The 17,293-nt window shown below is 40.8% G+C and overlaps 1 protein-coding gene and 1 long non-coding RNA gene across 2 annotated transcripts; both read right to left on the bottom strand.

Annotated features, from left to right (window-relative positions):
• Positions 1–2,878: 2,878 nt before the first annotated feature.
• Positions 2,879–8,662, bottom strand: LOC149895984 (uncharacterized). The gene has a single exon (XM_090118390.1). The coding sequence runs from the start codon at positions 8,660–8,662 to the stop codon at positions 2,879–2,881; it is 5,784 nt and encodes a 1,927-aa protein (XP_089974516.1).
• Positions 8,663–9,925: 1,263 nt separating this feature from the next.
• LOC149895983 (uncharacterized) lies at positions 9,926–11,079 on the bottom strand. The gene is made up of 2 exons (XR_016458396.1): positions 10,775–11,079; positions 9,926–10,209 (listed from the first exon to the last, which is right to left on the bottom strand). It is a non-coding gene; the product is annotated as an uncharacterized LOC149895983 (long non-coding RNA).
• Positions 11,080–17,293: the final 6,214 nt, after the last annotated feature.

The following is a 17,293-nucleotide window of genomic DNA, read 5'->3' as shown; positions in this document are numbered from 1 at the left end:
TAAACATTACTTGAAGAAAAGTTTTATTTTATTTTATTTTAAAGTACACCTGAATAGTTTTTTTTTTCATTGCCTACCACAATTAATATTTTGTAGCTGTATTTCTTGAGATAAAAAAGTTAGTATAATAGGTAAAGTAACAAAAATCCTTGCCCAGACGATTTTACTTCTAAATAATAAGACCCTCGCCTCTTAAAATCATACACAGAGCTACTTAAATATATTGCTATTAAATAATTAAATATCTGTACTTATAATAAAACCGTAGGAAAGTCAAAACTGTACATGGGGTGTTCCTAATAGAAAAATCAACCTCATAAATACTATAATGGACAGGAGTAAGTAAAGTGCCATATAACTATTTGAAGAAACACTGTTAACCAATATTTTTTTATTAGAGTAAAAATTCTAGTAAACCCAATAGGTAGCGCAATAACGAAATAAAAGGAATGCATTTCGTAATACTAATTAATTTACTAGCTTAATTGCTAATTTACTAGCTGTGCTCCGCGGTTTCATCCGCATTGCTTCGCTCCTGTTGGTCTTAGCGTGATGATATATAGCCTTCATCGATAAATGGGCTATCTACATAGAAATCTAAATAACAAGACATGGCTATCTAACACCGAAATAATGTTTCAATCGGACCGAGTAGTTCCTGAGATAAGCGCGTTCAAACAAACAAACTGACTCTTCATAATGTTGGTATCTAAGATTTATTTTATTAAACCAACGTACAACGATTACTAAAGAAATAAGTGAAACTATAGATTATTATGACGGACAAGATTATGGTAGTCGGTCTCGACTACACCAATCACAGCAATAGTCCTTTGTTCTACCCAAAGATTTAACGTACATAATTATATTTCCGATTTGCCGAAGCAATAAACATTGCGACCGCCGATTTTGCGACTGTTGTACAAATCAATAATGATGTGATGCTCTACGTTGCATTCAAGATCTTTCTAAAATCATCAAACCTAGATTCAACGAAATACTTTCCTCATCACATCATATCACGTTAATAGAATAACGTGATGAACAGACACAGAATGAACTTGAGATATTATTAACGATACTATTTTCATTTTTGCGAACCCACAAAGAAGAAAATTAAACAATATAATTAAATGTTCGAACAAACGTTATTTATTGAAGAACAAGCAATAAAATGTTTTTAAACTAAAAATTGAAATAAATACTAAGAGACATCTTTTATTAAATAGCTCACTTGTATAAAATGTGATAATTATATTATATGAGTAGCGTTATATTATGTTATTGAGTAGTTTATATATTTTCTTTTTAATTAAATAAACATACAAAGCACCATATTTTATGAATTAGCTCACTATTACAAAATCTGCTTATAAGAAGCGCCATCTGTAATTCAATAGTAATAATAGTAGATTGTAAATAAGTGAGTTTTTTATATGTAATCCATTAAAAGCGCCATCTATTATTGAATAGCTCACTTTTATAAAATGTGAATTAGGGCATTTTCACAAAAATGTACCCCCTCCTTGAAAAATATATTTTTTTTGATAGTATTATATTTTAAACTTTTTTTGGTCTCTTTAAAACGGAAATTCAATATACTTCAAGAAAACATATAATATGATGGGTTTAAAATGAGAAAACTGTAAAAATAATAGGACACAATGGAAAGTCTCGCAATTTTATATCAGTTGTGTGACTATATTCAGTAGCTGGAAAAACAGTGCAAAATATAAGAATTTTTAGATATTGTTTATTTATTAACTTAAAATCGTTATTTTGTATATTTTAAACACTCACTATTCCCAACTTTTGGATCTAAGCTAATTAAAAAAAATAATAGTATATTCAGTATTGTGACTCTGGTACTTCAACTGTCATTATTATTGTTAATGTCGGCTGAAGGCCCTCTCTTAGTGGACTGTAGTGGTGTGGGGGTTTGCAAATAATACAAACAATTATTTCTTCATACGTAGAGGGCCAGGGTGCCGAGCCGGAGCGGAGTTATTCTTCTTACTTTTTCATTGAAGCGCGGGTGGAACTGGAATGCCGTGACGCAACCGGTTTTGCGTCCATATTTATACTTTACACGTTATCCCCTCCACTCCGGCTGGCCACGCCCCTTACCTCACTCTTTATTTCTCAAATATTTACTTATACATAAATTTACAGTTTTATTGTTTTTATTACAATCATTATAACATATTATTCTAATATTACACCCATAATATACTCCGCCAGCGCCCCGTTTAGACTGCGCGCACAATTCTTTACAAATTTTCTTTTATACTACCCCGTCCCCCGCTTCAGGTGTATAAATATACTGCGGGGGACGGCGTGTGCGCTCAGTCGCGGACGTGACGCTGTCGCATGACGAAATACACAATTAAATCCTAATATCACACTTTAAACAATTAAAATATTCATAAAACATAAAGAAAGACATAAACATTCACTAATATACGAGAGACATAAACATTTACTAATATCATAAAACATTTTCAATCTACAATTAAACATCTACAATATTAAAACAAAATATAAACATTTACTATTCTACTGAACATTCTTAACACAATAATAACCTTTCAGGCATAAGCCTTCATAAATCTTTATGCAATAGACATCACAAATAACTTTACGTACGAACTGTTCCTTATACTTTACTATACAGATAATCCTCCAGGCATAAGCCTTCAGGATTTTATACTGAACACTTATTTTACTTTACTAGACTAGTTAGATAGTTTGCTTTACAAAACAAACTTTTCAATATAACTAGAACAAATTCGTATTTCTTTTCATACTAATTATTTTATAAGCCTTCAGGCGTAAGCCTTCAGGATTCTAACGTTATATTTACAATAAATTAGGTACTTTACGGTTTGTCGTGCACATTTCTCCCGCCGTCGCACTCTGCGATTTGAACTGGTAGCACGACGATCTTCTTGGTGGGCCGCCGGAGGATTCTGCCGCCGCTGGTCTCCACGTCGACCACTCGTACCTCGCCGTCCTTGCCGGGATACGTAGCGACGACTCGTCCTCGGGGCCACGTGTTCCTTGGTTGATTGGAGTCGCACACGATGACCAGGTCGCCGATCTTGGGGGCCGCGCCGCTTGCGTGGGGCTCCCGCCGCTGTTGGAGTACGGGCAGGTACTCTCGCACCCAGCGTCGCCAGAAGGTGTCGGCGAGCTGCTGCGCGCGCTTCCAGTGTGTGCGCGCTGTTGTTTGGTCTTCCTCGATGGTGCAGGGTGGCGGCACGTAGCAGTTGGAGCCCAGCAGGATCATATTCGGTGTGATGGCGGGCGGCACGTCGGGGGTCACGGCCACATGAGTGAGTGGGCGTGAGTTTACGGTGGCTTCTACTTCGGCGAGGAGTGTGGCGAGCGTCTCGTCACTCGGGCGCTGCTCGTGAAGCGTGTGGCGTAGGGCTTCTTTCACGGTGCGTACCATGCGCTCCCACGCGCCGGCCATGAATGGGGCGGCCGGCGGAAGGAAGCGCCAGCTGATGCGGCGGGCTGCTGCTTCCTCTTCAAGTGCGGCCCACGCGTCCGTGAGCTCTCTGTTGGCCGCGCGGAAGCACGTTGCGTTGTCACTCCATATCTCGGCCGGGCAGCCGCGCCGCGCTATGAAGCGGCGCAGCGCGTTGATCGCTGAATCGGTGCTGAGTGACACGACGACCTCCAGATGTATGGCACGCGATGTTAAGCACGTGAAGAGGGCCACGTAGCGCTTCTCTCGATGGCGGCCGACGGTTACCTCTTGCGGGCCGAAGTAGTCAAGTCCAGTGAATGTGAATGGGCGCGCGTGATGCGCGAGGCGTGCGGCGGGCAGGTTGCCGGTCGATGGGCGCGCGGGTTTGGCGCGCAGCAGGCGGCAGCGCGGGCAGCTCTTCAACACCTCCTTTGTCGCGGGTCGTATTCTTGTTATCCACAGTCTTTGTCTTAGTTCGTTTACTACAATTTCGACGCCGCCGTGATGCAGTTTTTCATGTATGTGTTGTATATAGAGCTGCGTATACTTGTGTTTTCCGTCGAGCACTGTCGGGTTTGCGGCCTCTGCCTCGATCGCGCTGGCTTCATTCACTCTTCCTCGTAGTTTCAGTATTCCGTTTTCGTCTAAGGCGACACTTAATCCCGCTAGCGGACCTTGATATTTTTCAGTGAGCGGGTGTCCTTGCTGTAGTATCGCTATCTCTTTCCCGTACGTTGCTTTCTGTGCTAATTTTACGAGTATGTTTTCCGCGGCGCGTAGGTGGCGCGCACTTAATATTCTATATTTTCTTTTTTCGTTGTTCGGACGCGAGACGATTTTCTCTTTGTTCTTTTTCATATTTCTTTTCCATGTCGCGTCTTTTTCTTCGTTTTTTCTTGTACGTTTTCGACGTGTTGCATTGACGAGTTGTTTGGGGCGACGACAGAGTTCGATGAATTGCAGTACGCGGGCCGTTGTGCGCACTAGCCGTGTCCATTGTGAGAAGCGCTCGATGTCGATGAATGCGGGGGCGGGGTCCGACGTGTTCAGCGCGCCGCATTTTTCTTTTTCTTCGCCCGTGTCGGTGATGATGTTTTCTTTCTTCTCAACCGGCCAGTCGCATTCTTCGTAGCGGAGGAAGTCTGGACCGGTGAACCAACGGTGTTGCGGGTCGAAGTCAGCGGGGGTGTTGCGCGTAGCGTCGTCCGCCGTATTGTGCGCCGTGGGGACCCAGCGCCATTCATCCTTTTTCGTGAGGTCTTCTATTTCGGCTAGCCGGTGCGCCACGAATGTTTTATATGTACGTGGCTCGCTGCGTATCCATGCAAGTGCTGTTCTTGAGTCGCTCCAATACACTTTTCTTTTGAAGGCGAAGTCGTGACCTTCCTCGACTGTTCGTGTGAGGCGTGCTCCGAGCAGGGCGGCTTGCAGCTCCAGACGTGGGATCGATATCGGTTTCGTGGGCGTGACCCTGCTTTTCGCGGCGGCGATCGCGATGTTTATCGATCCGTCGGCGCGCGTCGCTCTTATGTACACGACTGCTGCGTATGCTTCTTCGCTGGCGTCCACGAATGTGTGTATCTCTCTCTCAGCCGCGGGTTCGTAGTCATAGCAGCGTGGGATGCGGAGCGCGTCGAGATGCTGAATATTCGCCACCCAGTTTTCCCAGCGATGTTGTAGCGCGCCGGGAATGGGGTCGTCCCAGCCGGTGTTGTACTTCCACGTATCTTGCATTATTCTTTTCGCCGCGATGAGGCCGAGTGGGTCGAAGACCGACATGATGAGACTGAGGGCTTCTCTCTTCGTAGGTGTTCGCTTATTTTCGATTATTTCCTGTGGTACACGTTTTGTGTTTACGCGAAAACCGATGTAGTCTTGTTTCACGTGCCAGAGTAGTCCCAATGTTCGCTCTGTCTCGCTCCCGCCGATCTCGACGGTGGTCGCCCCGGTGTTCGTAAAGCTTCTTATCGCGTTTTCATTGTTCGATGCCCACCCACGCAGCTCGAAGCCGGCGTATCGATGTATGCGATCGACGTGCGCCGTTATCTCCCTTGCTTCATCTTCGGACGCGTAGCTATGTATATAGTCGTCCATATAATGGTTCTCTTGAATCGCGCGTGCGGCTGCCGGACTCTCGTTCGCGTGTTCTTGCGCGTTTCTATTCTTGATGTAGAGTGCGGTGCACGGTGATGAAGAGGCGCCGAAGATGAGCGATGTCATACGATATTCATCGGGCGGCCCGTCGTCGCGTCGATCGCCACGCCAGAGGAAGCGTAGCGCGTCACGGTCTTCTTCTATAATTTTTATCTGCATGAACATTTCCTTGATGTCGGCGGACACGGCGATTGGATGTTGACGGAACTTCATGATGACGGCAGGCAGAGATTGTAGCAGGTCGGGCCCGGGCAGCAGCATGTCGTTGAGAGAGCGGCCGTGTGACTTAGCGGCCGCGTCGTGCACCAGACGAATCTTCGCTTTGTCCGGGTTAATCACTGGAAAGTGCGGGAGGTACCACACTCTCCCGCCGGTGGGCGGAGTCTGCGCCCTCTCTGCGTAGCCGGACGAGAGTAGATTTTTTATTCTTTCTTCATATTGTTTCTTCAGCTCTCCGTCTTTGTCCAATTTCTTTTCTAATGTCTTCAATCTTTTCAATGTGTCGCCGTAGTTGTTCGGTGTATCTGCGGACTCGTCTCTCCATAGGAGTCCGGTTTCATATCGGCCGGACGGCAGGCGTTGACTTTTCTTTTCCAATATGCTGAGTGCCTGCTGCTCCGGGTCGCTGCGCTGTCTTTTGGGTTCGATGCCGATGGATTCTAATTCGAAGTATTTCTTCATCATATTTTCGAGTGTGTCAGGTGACTTCTCCGCTTCCGAGAGATGAGAACAGAACAAAACTGGGTGCTTGTTCGAGGAGCGGCAGCCGTGCAGGACCCATCCTAATAATGTCTTCGAAGCGACGGGCTGATTCCTCTTGCCGTGCCGTAGTTTTCGCGTTATAATGAGCTCCCAGTTGTCTTGTCCTATCAGCAGCTTCGGTGTTGCATTTTCATATAGTAGGTCCTCTTGCAGGTCGTGCAGATGGTTGCAGCGGGCGATGTCACTCTCGCGGATGGACTGCGTGAATGCGTGGAGCTGGTGCACGGTGCGGGCGTTGTCTAATGCGTATTCTTTTTCTTCATGTCGTCCTCGTACTCGTGCCTTCACTCTCTTGCTGTATTCGTGCTCATTCTCGTGCCCATTCACGCCTTGAATTGTGATGGACTCGCGTGGCCCGTCGAGACCCAGCTGCTCTGCAAGCGCCGTTTCAATGATGGTCACCGTGCTTCCTTCGTCGAGTAGCGCGTACGTGTCGCATTTTCCTTTCGGTCCCATGATGGTGATGGGAGCGATCTTCAGATACGCGCGGCGGCGCGTAGGTTGCTCCGACGTAGCGCTGTTGATGTTAATTGCTGATACTAGGACTTTCTCTTCACTGGCTTGCGGTTGCGCTGTTTCTTCAATTTTCTTTTCCGCTGTCTTGGTATGGTGGAGCATCTTGTGGTGCTTCATGGTGCACCCGTTGAGGCCGCAAGGACGAGCGCGGCATGTTGCTCGTTGATGTTTGCTTCGAAGACAGCGGAAGCACACTCGATATTTCTTCGCTATTTCCCATCGTGTATTTACGTCGCTGTTCGTAAATTGTCGACACTCGACGAGTTTGTGCTCTCGCTCGCACATCGGGCATCTTGTTTCTCGCTCGCTCGCGTCGTTCGTTGCGTAGGCTCGCTCCGTCCTTTTCCTTGTTTCTGTATCTAATGGAGCGTAGCTGGAGCACTTGTCTGCTTCTTTATTCAGGAATTCTGCGAGCTTTTTCAGTAGCGGTGTCTTGTCGCGTTCGTCGGCAGCGAAGTCGTACCATTTATTCTTCATAATCGGCGTCAGCTTTTCCAGTACCTGCCGCAGCATTTCCGGGCTGTGCAGGTATTCTTGTTTTCTTAAAACTTCGACGGTGGCGACGATATTCGCTATTTTATTTGCGAATATGCAGATGTCCCGCGGGTTGTCCGTCACTCGCGGCAGCGACTTGATTTTTTCCATTTCGCCCAGAACCAGCGCGTCTGGGCGGCCGAACCTCCTCTGCAGGGCTTCAATGATTTTCTCGGGTCCGGTGTGCGATATGAGTAGGGCGGTGACGGCTTCTAGGGCTGCTCCTTTCAGCGCCTTTCTCAATCGTGCGACGTTTTCCCCGTCGGTGAATCCTTCTTCAGTTTCTTCATACGATGCCTTGAATGATAGCCACTCGTGACTGGAGCCGGTGAACGTTGGCAGTTCACCGCCGTATCTTATTGTTTTCCTTTGGCTTCTTGCGACTTCATTGAAGGCGGTTACAATTGCCGCAACTTCTGGTGACCGCGTGGGCGGGTATTTCTTCAGTTCCCGTGGCCCGTCGTCCTGTTCCTGGCGGGCCCCCCATCCTCGATCTTCCTTGTTGTCGGCGTTCTTCGCTGTGTAGCGTGGCGGTGAGAGCTCGCGAGTCGGGTTGGCGGCGGGTGGCAGTGGCTGGCTTAAATGCTGTTCCAACCACGACTCGACCCGTCGTTCCGGTTCGTAGTCCTCTTCTTCCTCTTCCGTTGTTGATTCTTCTTCGGCGCGTATTCTTTCTAGCCGCGCCTTTTCCAGTTCTGCTGCGGCCTTCGCTTGTTCCAGCTTCAGTTCGGCTAGGCGCTCTTTCACCTCCAACTCCGCGAGGAGTCTTTTGCGGGAGGCTACGGAGCGCCGCGACCGCACCTCTGATGCCTGGCGGAGCGTCTTCGAGCGGCGTGCTGGCGACCCGGCGGCGACGTTCGATGGCGCCGCGAGAGCGGCGTTTGTATTCAGGTGTACGTTGCTCGTCGGTGCCGCGGAGGCGGCGGTCGTCGGCGCGTCGGCGTTGTCGGCTGGCGCCGCGAAAGCGGCGTTTGTGTATCCCACGATGGGTGACGGTGCTGGCTGCAACTTGTCGACGGGCATGGTGCTCGGCGTAGCTGGCGTCGAGCTGCTCTTCTCCTCTGTCCTCGTCGTTCTCGTCGCGGTCGTGCAGGTCTCCGATGTCCCCGTAGTGTAGCTTGTTTCTCCCGACGTATTCGTAGACGACGTTCCTGTGGCGGTGGCGGTCGCTTCTGATGCTGATGGTGTTGTTCCTCTTCCGCTCCGGCTTCTCGTGTTCATTTTTCTTCTTATCCGGCTCGAAGCTGACCAATGTTAATGTCGGCTGAAGGCCCTCTCTTAGTGGACTGTAGTGGTGTGGGGGTTTGCAAATAATACAAACAATTATTTCTTCATACGTAGAGGGCCAGGGTGCCGAGCCGGAGCGGAGTTATTCTTCTTACTTTTTCATTGAAGCGCGGGTGGAACTGGAATGCCGTGACGCAACCGGTTTTGCGTCCATATTTATACTTTACACGTTATCCCCTCCACTCCGGCTGGCCACGCCCCTTACCTCACTCTTTATTTCTCAAATATTTACTTATACATAAATTTACAGTTTTATTGTTTTTATTACAATCATTATAACATATTATTCTAATATTACACCCATAATATACTCCGCCAGCGCCCCGTTTAGACTGCGCGCACAATTCTTTACAAATTTTCTTTTATACTACCCCGTCCCCCGCTTCAGGTGTATAAATATACTGCGGGGGACGGCGTGTGCGCTCAGTCGCGGACGTGACGCTGTCGCATGACGAAATACACAATTAAATCCTAATATCACACTTTAAACAATTAAAATATTCATAAAACATAAAGAAAGACATAAACATTCACTAATATACGAGAGACATAAACATTTACTAATATCATAAAACATTTTCAATCTACAATTAAACATCTACAATATTAAAACAAAATATAAACATTTACTATTCTACTGAACATTCTTAACACAATAATAACCTTTCAGGCATAAGCCTTCATAAATCTTTATGCAATAGACATCACAAATAACTTTACGTACGAACTGTTCCTTATACTTTACTATACAGATAATCCTCCAGGCATAAGCCTTCAGGATTTTATACTGAACACTTATTTTACTTTACTAGACTAGTTAGATAGTTTGCTTTACAAAACAAACTTTTCAATATAACTAGAACAAATTCGTATTTCTTTTCATACTAATTATTTTATAAGCCTTCAGGCGTAAGCCTTCAGGATTCTAACGTTATATTTACAATAAATTAGGTACTTTACGGTTTGTCGTGCACAATTATCTTTACATTTAAAATGTTAGATACTTTTTTAGAGAAAAGGCAACAAATATTACACTTATGTATTATTCTCCATTAAAGAGACTGATTTGAAGGGCATTAAATGTAAAATCTACTGAAATATTTAAAAAATTCAGCTCCGTAATATAGGGACAGTCACACAACCGAATACCTAAAAAGGGAAAGGGTGCGTTTACATGGCGAAAAAAAAGTACGCAGGCACACATAATAAATATAATTATAAACTTAACTTAACTTCAAACTAAATTATCACAATCAGTTCGGGCTTAAGCCATCACATTATTATTATTTATCTAAAGGGTAAATTACTATCAAGATTCAAGAATAAGAAGTCTCTTTTATGTTTTATATTGGCACTAATCAAATTAATCAGTCGATAATCAGTCTTCGTGATTCGTTTATTATTAACCTTAAATAATCTCAATCACCATATTTGATAAAAAAAATCTTGTTTCAGTGGACGCTGCAAACACGAAGGTTAATCTGTAAATAAAAAAAAAACCAATGAAAAATATCGTGAAAAATATTAATTTTTGTTCCATTATTATCTTTCGTTGTTATACAAGGCACATTGTCTAGATTCTTAGTTCTGCTGGCTTATTTTGTTTCTTTTTCTGCATAATGCTTCTTTTTTTTTTCCTCAAAAAAAAATTTTACTTCCTCATGCAAAATGATCAATCAGCTGTTGCGATTTGTATGGGGAAATAATTTTTATTTTTGAAATCTACTTTTTGCCGTAGTTTCCTACTCAGTCAAAAATGTCTTAGAAAAATATTTTTATAGCTCAAGAAAATCGCCATGTAAACATTGCTTTATGTGTTCAGGCATGTTGTGACTTTTCGTTCAGCGTATATGTGACCGCTCAAATAGTCACACAGCGGAAGTCACATTTGATAATCCTCTAGTAATAAAAACGGTTTAAAATATAACCACAACACTTATATTCATCAAAACTTTTGATCAACTTACATATAAAAACATTTAAAACAAAATTAACTAAATACTACAAGATAAATAGATAGAAATAAGCCAAAATATGGTCACATACCTGAATGAAGAATTTGGTCCCTGCGGCTTGCAAACACGCGTGCACTCCTTCTAAGCAGTTTTTTGACCCTGACGGCTTCTAACCTGATAAGTTGCATAGCAGTAGCTATGGTGTTGACAGTAATGCAAAATTAATTGAACCACAGTAATTTTCTTTTTAGAAAATCGGTGACACAACTGAATGTTCCGGGAAGGACAATTTTTTTGATTTTCTTTTTTATTTTTTTATCTTTTATTTTGTTATATAAGGTTATTATATTTTAACTATTATCACAGTAACTGATTATCCTGGACCAAATAAAACCTTAAAAGATGGTACCTTTCTTACAAAAAAGTTAAGAAATAATGTAATAAACGCGTAAAAGTAAGCAGGGGACAGCGTAAAATTACCCATTTTTCGATTGTTATTTATAATTAACTTAACTTTATTTTAGATTTTGTCATAGTTTTTGTTAAAAAAACAAAATATTGTATACTTACGTATAATCACTTTGATAACATATATAAATAATTCTGGCAACTACTTCATTATATAGAATTTAATGAATTCGAGGGACAGTTGAAAATCAGGGGGGTATACATTTTTGTGAAAATGCCCATTACTATTTTTATATTAGTAGCGCCATCTGTTATTGGATAGAAAATTGTATAAAAAACAATATTTAAAAGTTTTTAATTTTATATTATGCATAAACAGCGTCATCTATTATTAAATAGCTCACTTTTATAAAAGTTGCTTACGAGTAGCGTGATTGAGTAGATTATATATTATTAAAAATAAATAGTTTTTTTAATTAAACATCAAAAGCGCCATCTATTATCGAATAGCTTACTTTTACAAAATGTTCTTATATTAAATGAGAAGCGCCATCTGTTTATGAATAGTTTACATTACAAATAAATAAGTTATTTTAAATTATATATTAAAAGCGGCATCTATTGTTGAAAAACTCACTTGTATGAAATGTGTTTATTATATTTGACTAGCGCCATCTATTGTTGAAGAGCTCAGTTGTATAAAATGTGCTTATATAATATTATATGAACAGCGCCATCTGTTATTGAATAGTTTACATAATTTATAAGCGTCATCTATTATTGAAAAGCTTACTCGTAATTAATATGTTTATTATATAACAATAATAATATATCCGTAGCGCCATCTGTTATTGGATAGTTTGCATTGTATATAATATATAGTTTAAAGCTTTTTTATATTATGCATTAGTAGCGCCATCCATTATTGAATAGCTCACATTATAAATAGCTGTGTTTTACCTGAAAATAAAACACATATTAAATACTTACCTATATTTGAAGCTTACTTCATTGAGAAGGCACCTAGCTTTTTCCGCCTATTTTGCCCTCTCTTTCCGTTGTATATATGCTATCTCTCTCGCACACCTCTCCACCAGGTGGCGGGGCGCACGATAATGTGCGGGCGCTGGATGTTTTTTCATTGAGTCGAAATCCACAACAGGTGGACGTTAAGTGTAAGCTTCAAATATAGGTAAGTATTTAATATGTGTTTTATTTTCAGGTAAAACACAGCTATTAAACACTTGACCGTAATTTGAAGCTTACTTCATTGAGACCTGTTTGTTACCCACCTGGTGTACAATGTGACGCCAATGTGAATTTGAATACATAAGTAATTACTTATTTCTTTATTTGAAAGAGTAAGGTGTGCAGATAGTATACCTACCAATAAGAACCAAAAAGTTAATCATAATGATTAAAAGTATTAGAACTTATGAGATTGGTTCAAGTGTACCTTAGTTAACCTTTTGGGCTTGAAAAGTTAAAGTAACTACAATTTCCACTATCTTTAGCGTAAATCTGCGAAAGCGCCAGTAACGACTTTCAATTACGCATTTAGATGTTACTTACAAAATGAAGCAACAGCTGATCCCGACGAGGCAAAAATACCTCAAACTCAAACCTTTATTTATTCAATTAGAACTCTGCAGAAGCATCATTGAATCATATTAACATAGAATTACCAAATGTCTCAACTCACACAGTTTTAACCCAACCTGCTACAAGCGGACAAGAAGAGACCTTGGTCCTTACTTTTGGGGTCAGAAGTAAATTTAAAAGGTCACCCCTTGAATAAGGCAATAAAATAACAAAACAGGTATATGCTTTAAATTATAATACAGATTTTTAACATCCAACTAAACCGTGCGGTATCTTTTAATGTTTAGAGCCAACGTCGCAATCATAATCTAAACATGGCTGGTACTTTCAGTACAATGCATGAATTATTTATTTAAAACTGATAGGTCATAAACTCTGTACTGGAAACAAATATACTGAACTCAAGAGACTAAAATGACAAAGAGCTTATCTGTGTCCCAAAACTGCAATTACTACAGCTAAGTAACTACGTTACTTTTAATCAATTCAGTTTTAAGATATAATTATGATTTACATCAGAACTTGTATACCGAAAGTCTCGGGACTACATAACGTGACTTATTTATAAAAGTGTTTGTGCATAACACTAGGCAGTCAACAGCTATATGAACGTCAGATAGGAAAAGAGCCAAATTTATCCAGTCAGTAATAAAGGATTTTAACTATACTTATTATAATTCAACCAACTACTACTAGCTACTCCGTACGTCTTTTGGGTAGACGGAGGCAAATAGGATTTTTTTATTCCAACTATATCATTTGATATTTTGAAAATGTACTCCACATTTTCATACCGTCAGAGTCATTTTGCAGATTATAGTGGTGCAGCACTGAACACTGTCTATTAGGTGGCTGGTGCTGCTGACCGGGCCTTCAATTCCGCTTTCCAGAATACCTTCACCCTTCTAGGTGCTACTACTACTGAAATAGCGGTACTCTATCGCGTCGTTCAGGTCTCTAACTGACAGGATTTCTCATATTATCGTAACAACCTCGCTCGTTCTAATGCTGGGGCCACACTAACGGGAAATGCCATTAATTAACGCGATAATGGACGTTAACTTTAGGTGTAGCAAGTATTATTTAACAACGGCATTAACATTGCCGTTTGGCGAGGCGATAGCTTTATCGCGAGAATTAATGCAATGAAGCGGTCACACTACGTCCATCTTGCTAGAATTTTAGTAAAATTAACGCCGTTTTTATCGCCAACAATCGGCATTCACGTTGACCGTTCAAGTGTAGCAACCCACTTAACGCCTTAAAAATTATCGGAATAATTATCGCGATAAAAGGCATTAGACGTTAGACGTTAGTGTGGCCCGAGCATTACGAGAACAAATTATCGCCAAGGAATTCTGCTGCAGGATAATGGCAAGAGAGATTATAAGCTTAACTATGCATTATTATGCTCAGGAATATGGTGGATTTTGAATACTATCGTCGTCTGAAAGTATCTCCTTTCGATTAACTTCATTAAGGATGCAGATCTGATCCCATCTTTGTTCCGTAGGAATGCTACGACAGTCTAAACGTTACACTGGACAAAGAAAATTGCCCTAAATATAGTCGGTTGTTCCAACATCCGTAATATGGCTAGCCTACCTTGCTAGCCCTTGATTGTAACTGCTACCAATGCAGGCATTGCTCTCGTGTTGTCCACAGTTGTGCGAGTGCAAAAATGAAGAACAGAGCTCGTGGGGAGCTATGTCCAATGAATCTGTGTTAAGATTATGACAGTATAGGACAGTTAGCTGTGGATGCGAAGACAGGACATTACTTTATTCATCCGTAAACACGCGAGGCAGCCACGGACAGCGATATAGCAAGAACTAAACTAGCAAAGTTTTAGTTCGCTTACCAGACTTATATTTTAAAAGCCGTATAGTCTGTACCTACTGCATTTCATTTATTGCCCCCCCCCCCCCCCCTCAAAGCAAAGAAATGAACAGTCATTTGGCAGAGCTTTCTCGTTAGGGTAGGGGTTCCAAGTAATATCTAATAATAAGAGGCTTTTGTTTGGATAGATTGACTTTCCGTTATTTATCCTCTATCCTATGTAACTCAACAGTCAGTATTCTCAGTATTCGTTGAGTACTTAAACGTTTTACGTAAATAGTTGTATATAACTTTATTATACAATATAATAATCCTGGTGGGATGACAAGAAACTTGTCTAACAAACGATTATCCTAATCCCTCAGCGATTTATTGTTTGAGCCCTGAAGAAAAATCTCATGGGTGCAATAATGAGGTCAAATGGGTTGAAAAACGAGTCAAATAAATTGCCTACAAGACCGGGCAACTAAAATAGGCCTATGAGAGGTCAAATATACGTAATCAATCGTTTGAAATTTGAAATTTGATTTTGAATCAATCGTCATTTGTTACATTCAATCGCTTTGCGATTAAAAAATCTCTTCCGATGTTTAAATTGGTCAGCTAGTGCCATTGAATGACGATACCAAACATACCGTTGACACAAGGCTTGGTGACAATCCTCGAAACCACCGCCACAAATCATCTGCGAGATGATATTTGATCCGACTCGCCTTCCTTTGTTGTGAATAGGCTTTACATTGGTAAATACGATTTGTTCAATTCCAATTTCCATAATTGGTAAACCAATGGTGGTTTCCTGATTCCTGAAGCGTAAACTTTTAGGATACGAAGTATCAATTTCATGCGCCCATTATTTGACGTCTCTAACCTTTATTGTATTTATTAGGTCATATTACTATACTGCCCACTGTGAAGAAGATTTCAAAACCTTTTTCTACCTACCTTAGAAGAGTGAAGATCCGATAGGGTCATATCCAAAACTTCTTTCGTGGGTCCTCGTTGACGAAAGCAAATATCTATGATCATTTTAATGATCAATCCTTTGTATATTTGCACCAATCGCCATCAAAGCCCCGCGAGGGCTGATATATATTTGCACCATGTCTCCGTGAGGTACTGTTGTAGTCAAAGCCCCGCGAGGGCTGATATATATTTGCACCATTTCTCCGTGAGGGACGGTTGTAATCAAAGCCCCGCGAGGGCTGATATATATTTGCACCATCTTTTCCGTGAGGGACGGTTGTAATCAAAGCCCCGCGAGGGCCGATATATATTTGCACCATTTCCCTGCGAGCGACAGCTGCGCGAGGGATGTTTGTAACTAGAAATAAGTAGGGCCTGCCAAAAAATGCTTAAGAGACACCCTGCGAGGGTGGATTTGACCTGGCTAACCCCTGCGAGGAGTAGTGGCCACATTTATGTATTCTGCTTCGAGCAAGAATACACCTTAGTGCTAATATAAAATTAGCAGTAAATAATCATTTAAATAATATAGCAATTAACAAGGTCCTTTAACTTATTTTCCAATGTTAGCGACAACTGTCCAGGATGAATTAATAAGAATTGATTTGACAATGGTAATTAATTATTATGTTTATATAAAAAAGAACTAACTATTTAATAAATTCATAATTCAAATCAATTCACTAAATTTTAAAATGAACTTCGATTCATATTTATTTTTGTTCATGCAATCGATGTAACATTTAGTTGCTTTATATCCGTTAACATTCCTTACGAACGCAACCATACCGTCGTAGGACGTTATATTTAATTGAACAAAATCTCCACTCACCCGCAATTTTTTACTTTTTGTCAAGGTGTACAAGTTTATAATATTATTCTAAAACGTTAGAAGTGAATTGTAAATCCTTTGAAATAAATGTATCTAAATCTAATTTATATTAAGGTATCTCGATAATTATTATACGATAACCCTTTCAGCACAAGTTCAGTAAACCAAAGAATTTAATTGTAAAATTTTGGTACTTACTCGTTTAAACAAAAAAGTTGCATCATTTGAAACATAGGAAACGTAATTTTCAATCAAATTAGCCGTGTGTAATATGTCTATTTTCACATAAAAACGAATCAGAATAATACTCATAAAAGGACACGTATAGACTACGGATAGTTTTGAATGTGTGGTACATTCATGGTACGTATCTACTATACATGAGCGAATTCCATCATTACTCAGTTGAGCGGTAACTCCCGTACGATTTATAAAATAATATCACAACATGTTCTGACATGTCGTGACTTCTTGGAGCTGACTCATCTCGTTCGATAATTTTTAGTTATAAACTATTATAGGAATTCCGAACCGTTCCTAGCGATAACGACAATGTAATAAAGTCGTAGCAATGGATTGTATGCCTGTAAAGCTTTGAGTTGGCTCATATCCATACTAAGTAGGTATTAATTGTAATTTTTCCAAGAAAAATTCACTTGTAACCTTGTTATAAAAACACATTATTAAAAATGAAATAAATAATTAAAAATATCTATATACAAGAGAGGGTATTTGATATATCTAGTAATATCAAATAATCACAAAAGTAATATTAACGATTCGAGTAAAGCCGAACGGTAACACCGTTAAAATAGCTTTACTCACAGTATTAAAAATTCAAATATTAATTAGTACATATTGCATAATGAAATATTTCAAAAGAAAAGTTACTATTTCAAGTAAAATGTAACGGTTGTATCGTTAATTTTAAATATCTTTATTCATGCTATTAAGTATTTAAGC

Source organism: Colias eurytheme, chromosome 29, assembly GCF_061535395.1.
Source record: "Colias eurytheme isolate Ceu_HAF_F1 chromosome 29, ilColEury1 Martin Lab GWU primary, whole genome shotgun sequence".
Lineage (NCBI taxonomy): Eukaryota > Metazoa > Arthropoda > Insecta > Lepidoptera > Pieridae > Colias > Colias eurytheme.
The sequence above is the reverse complement of the archived record's forward strand: the minus strand, read 5'-3'. Positions and strand labels throughout refer to the sequence as shown.

Bases quoted from the DNA above. Each gene is read 5' to 3' on its own strand.
- LOC149895984 (XM_090118390.1), bottom strand. From the start codon at position 8,662: ATGAACACGAGAAGCCGGAGCGGAAGAGGAACAACACCATCAGCATCA.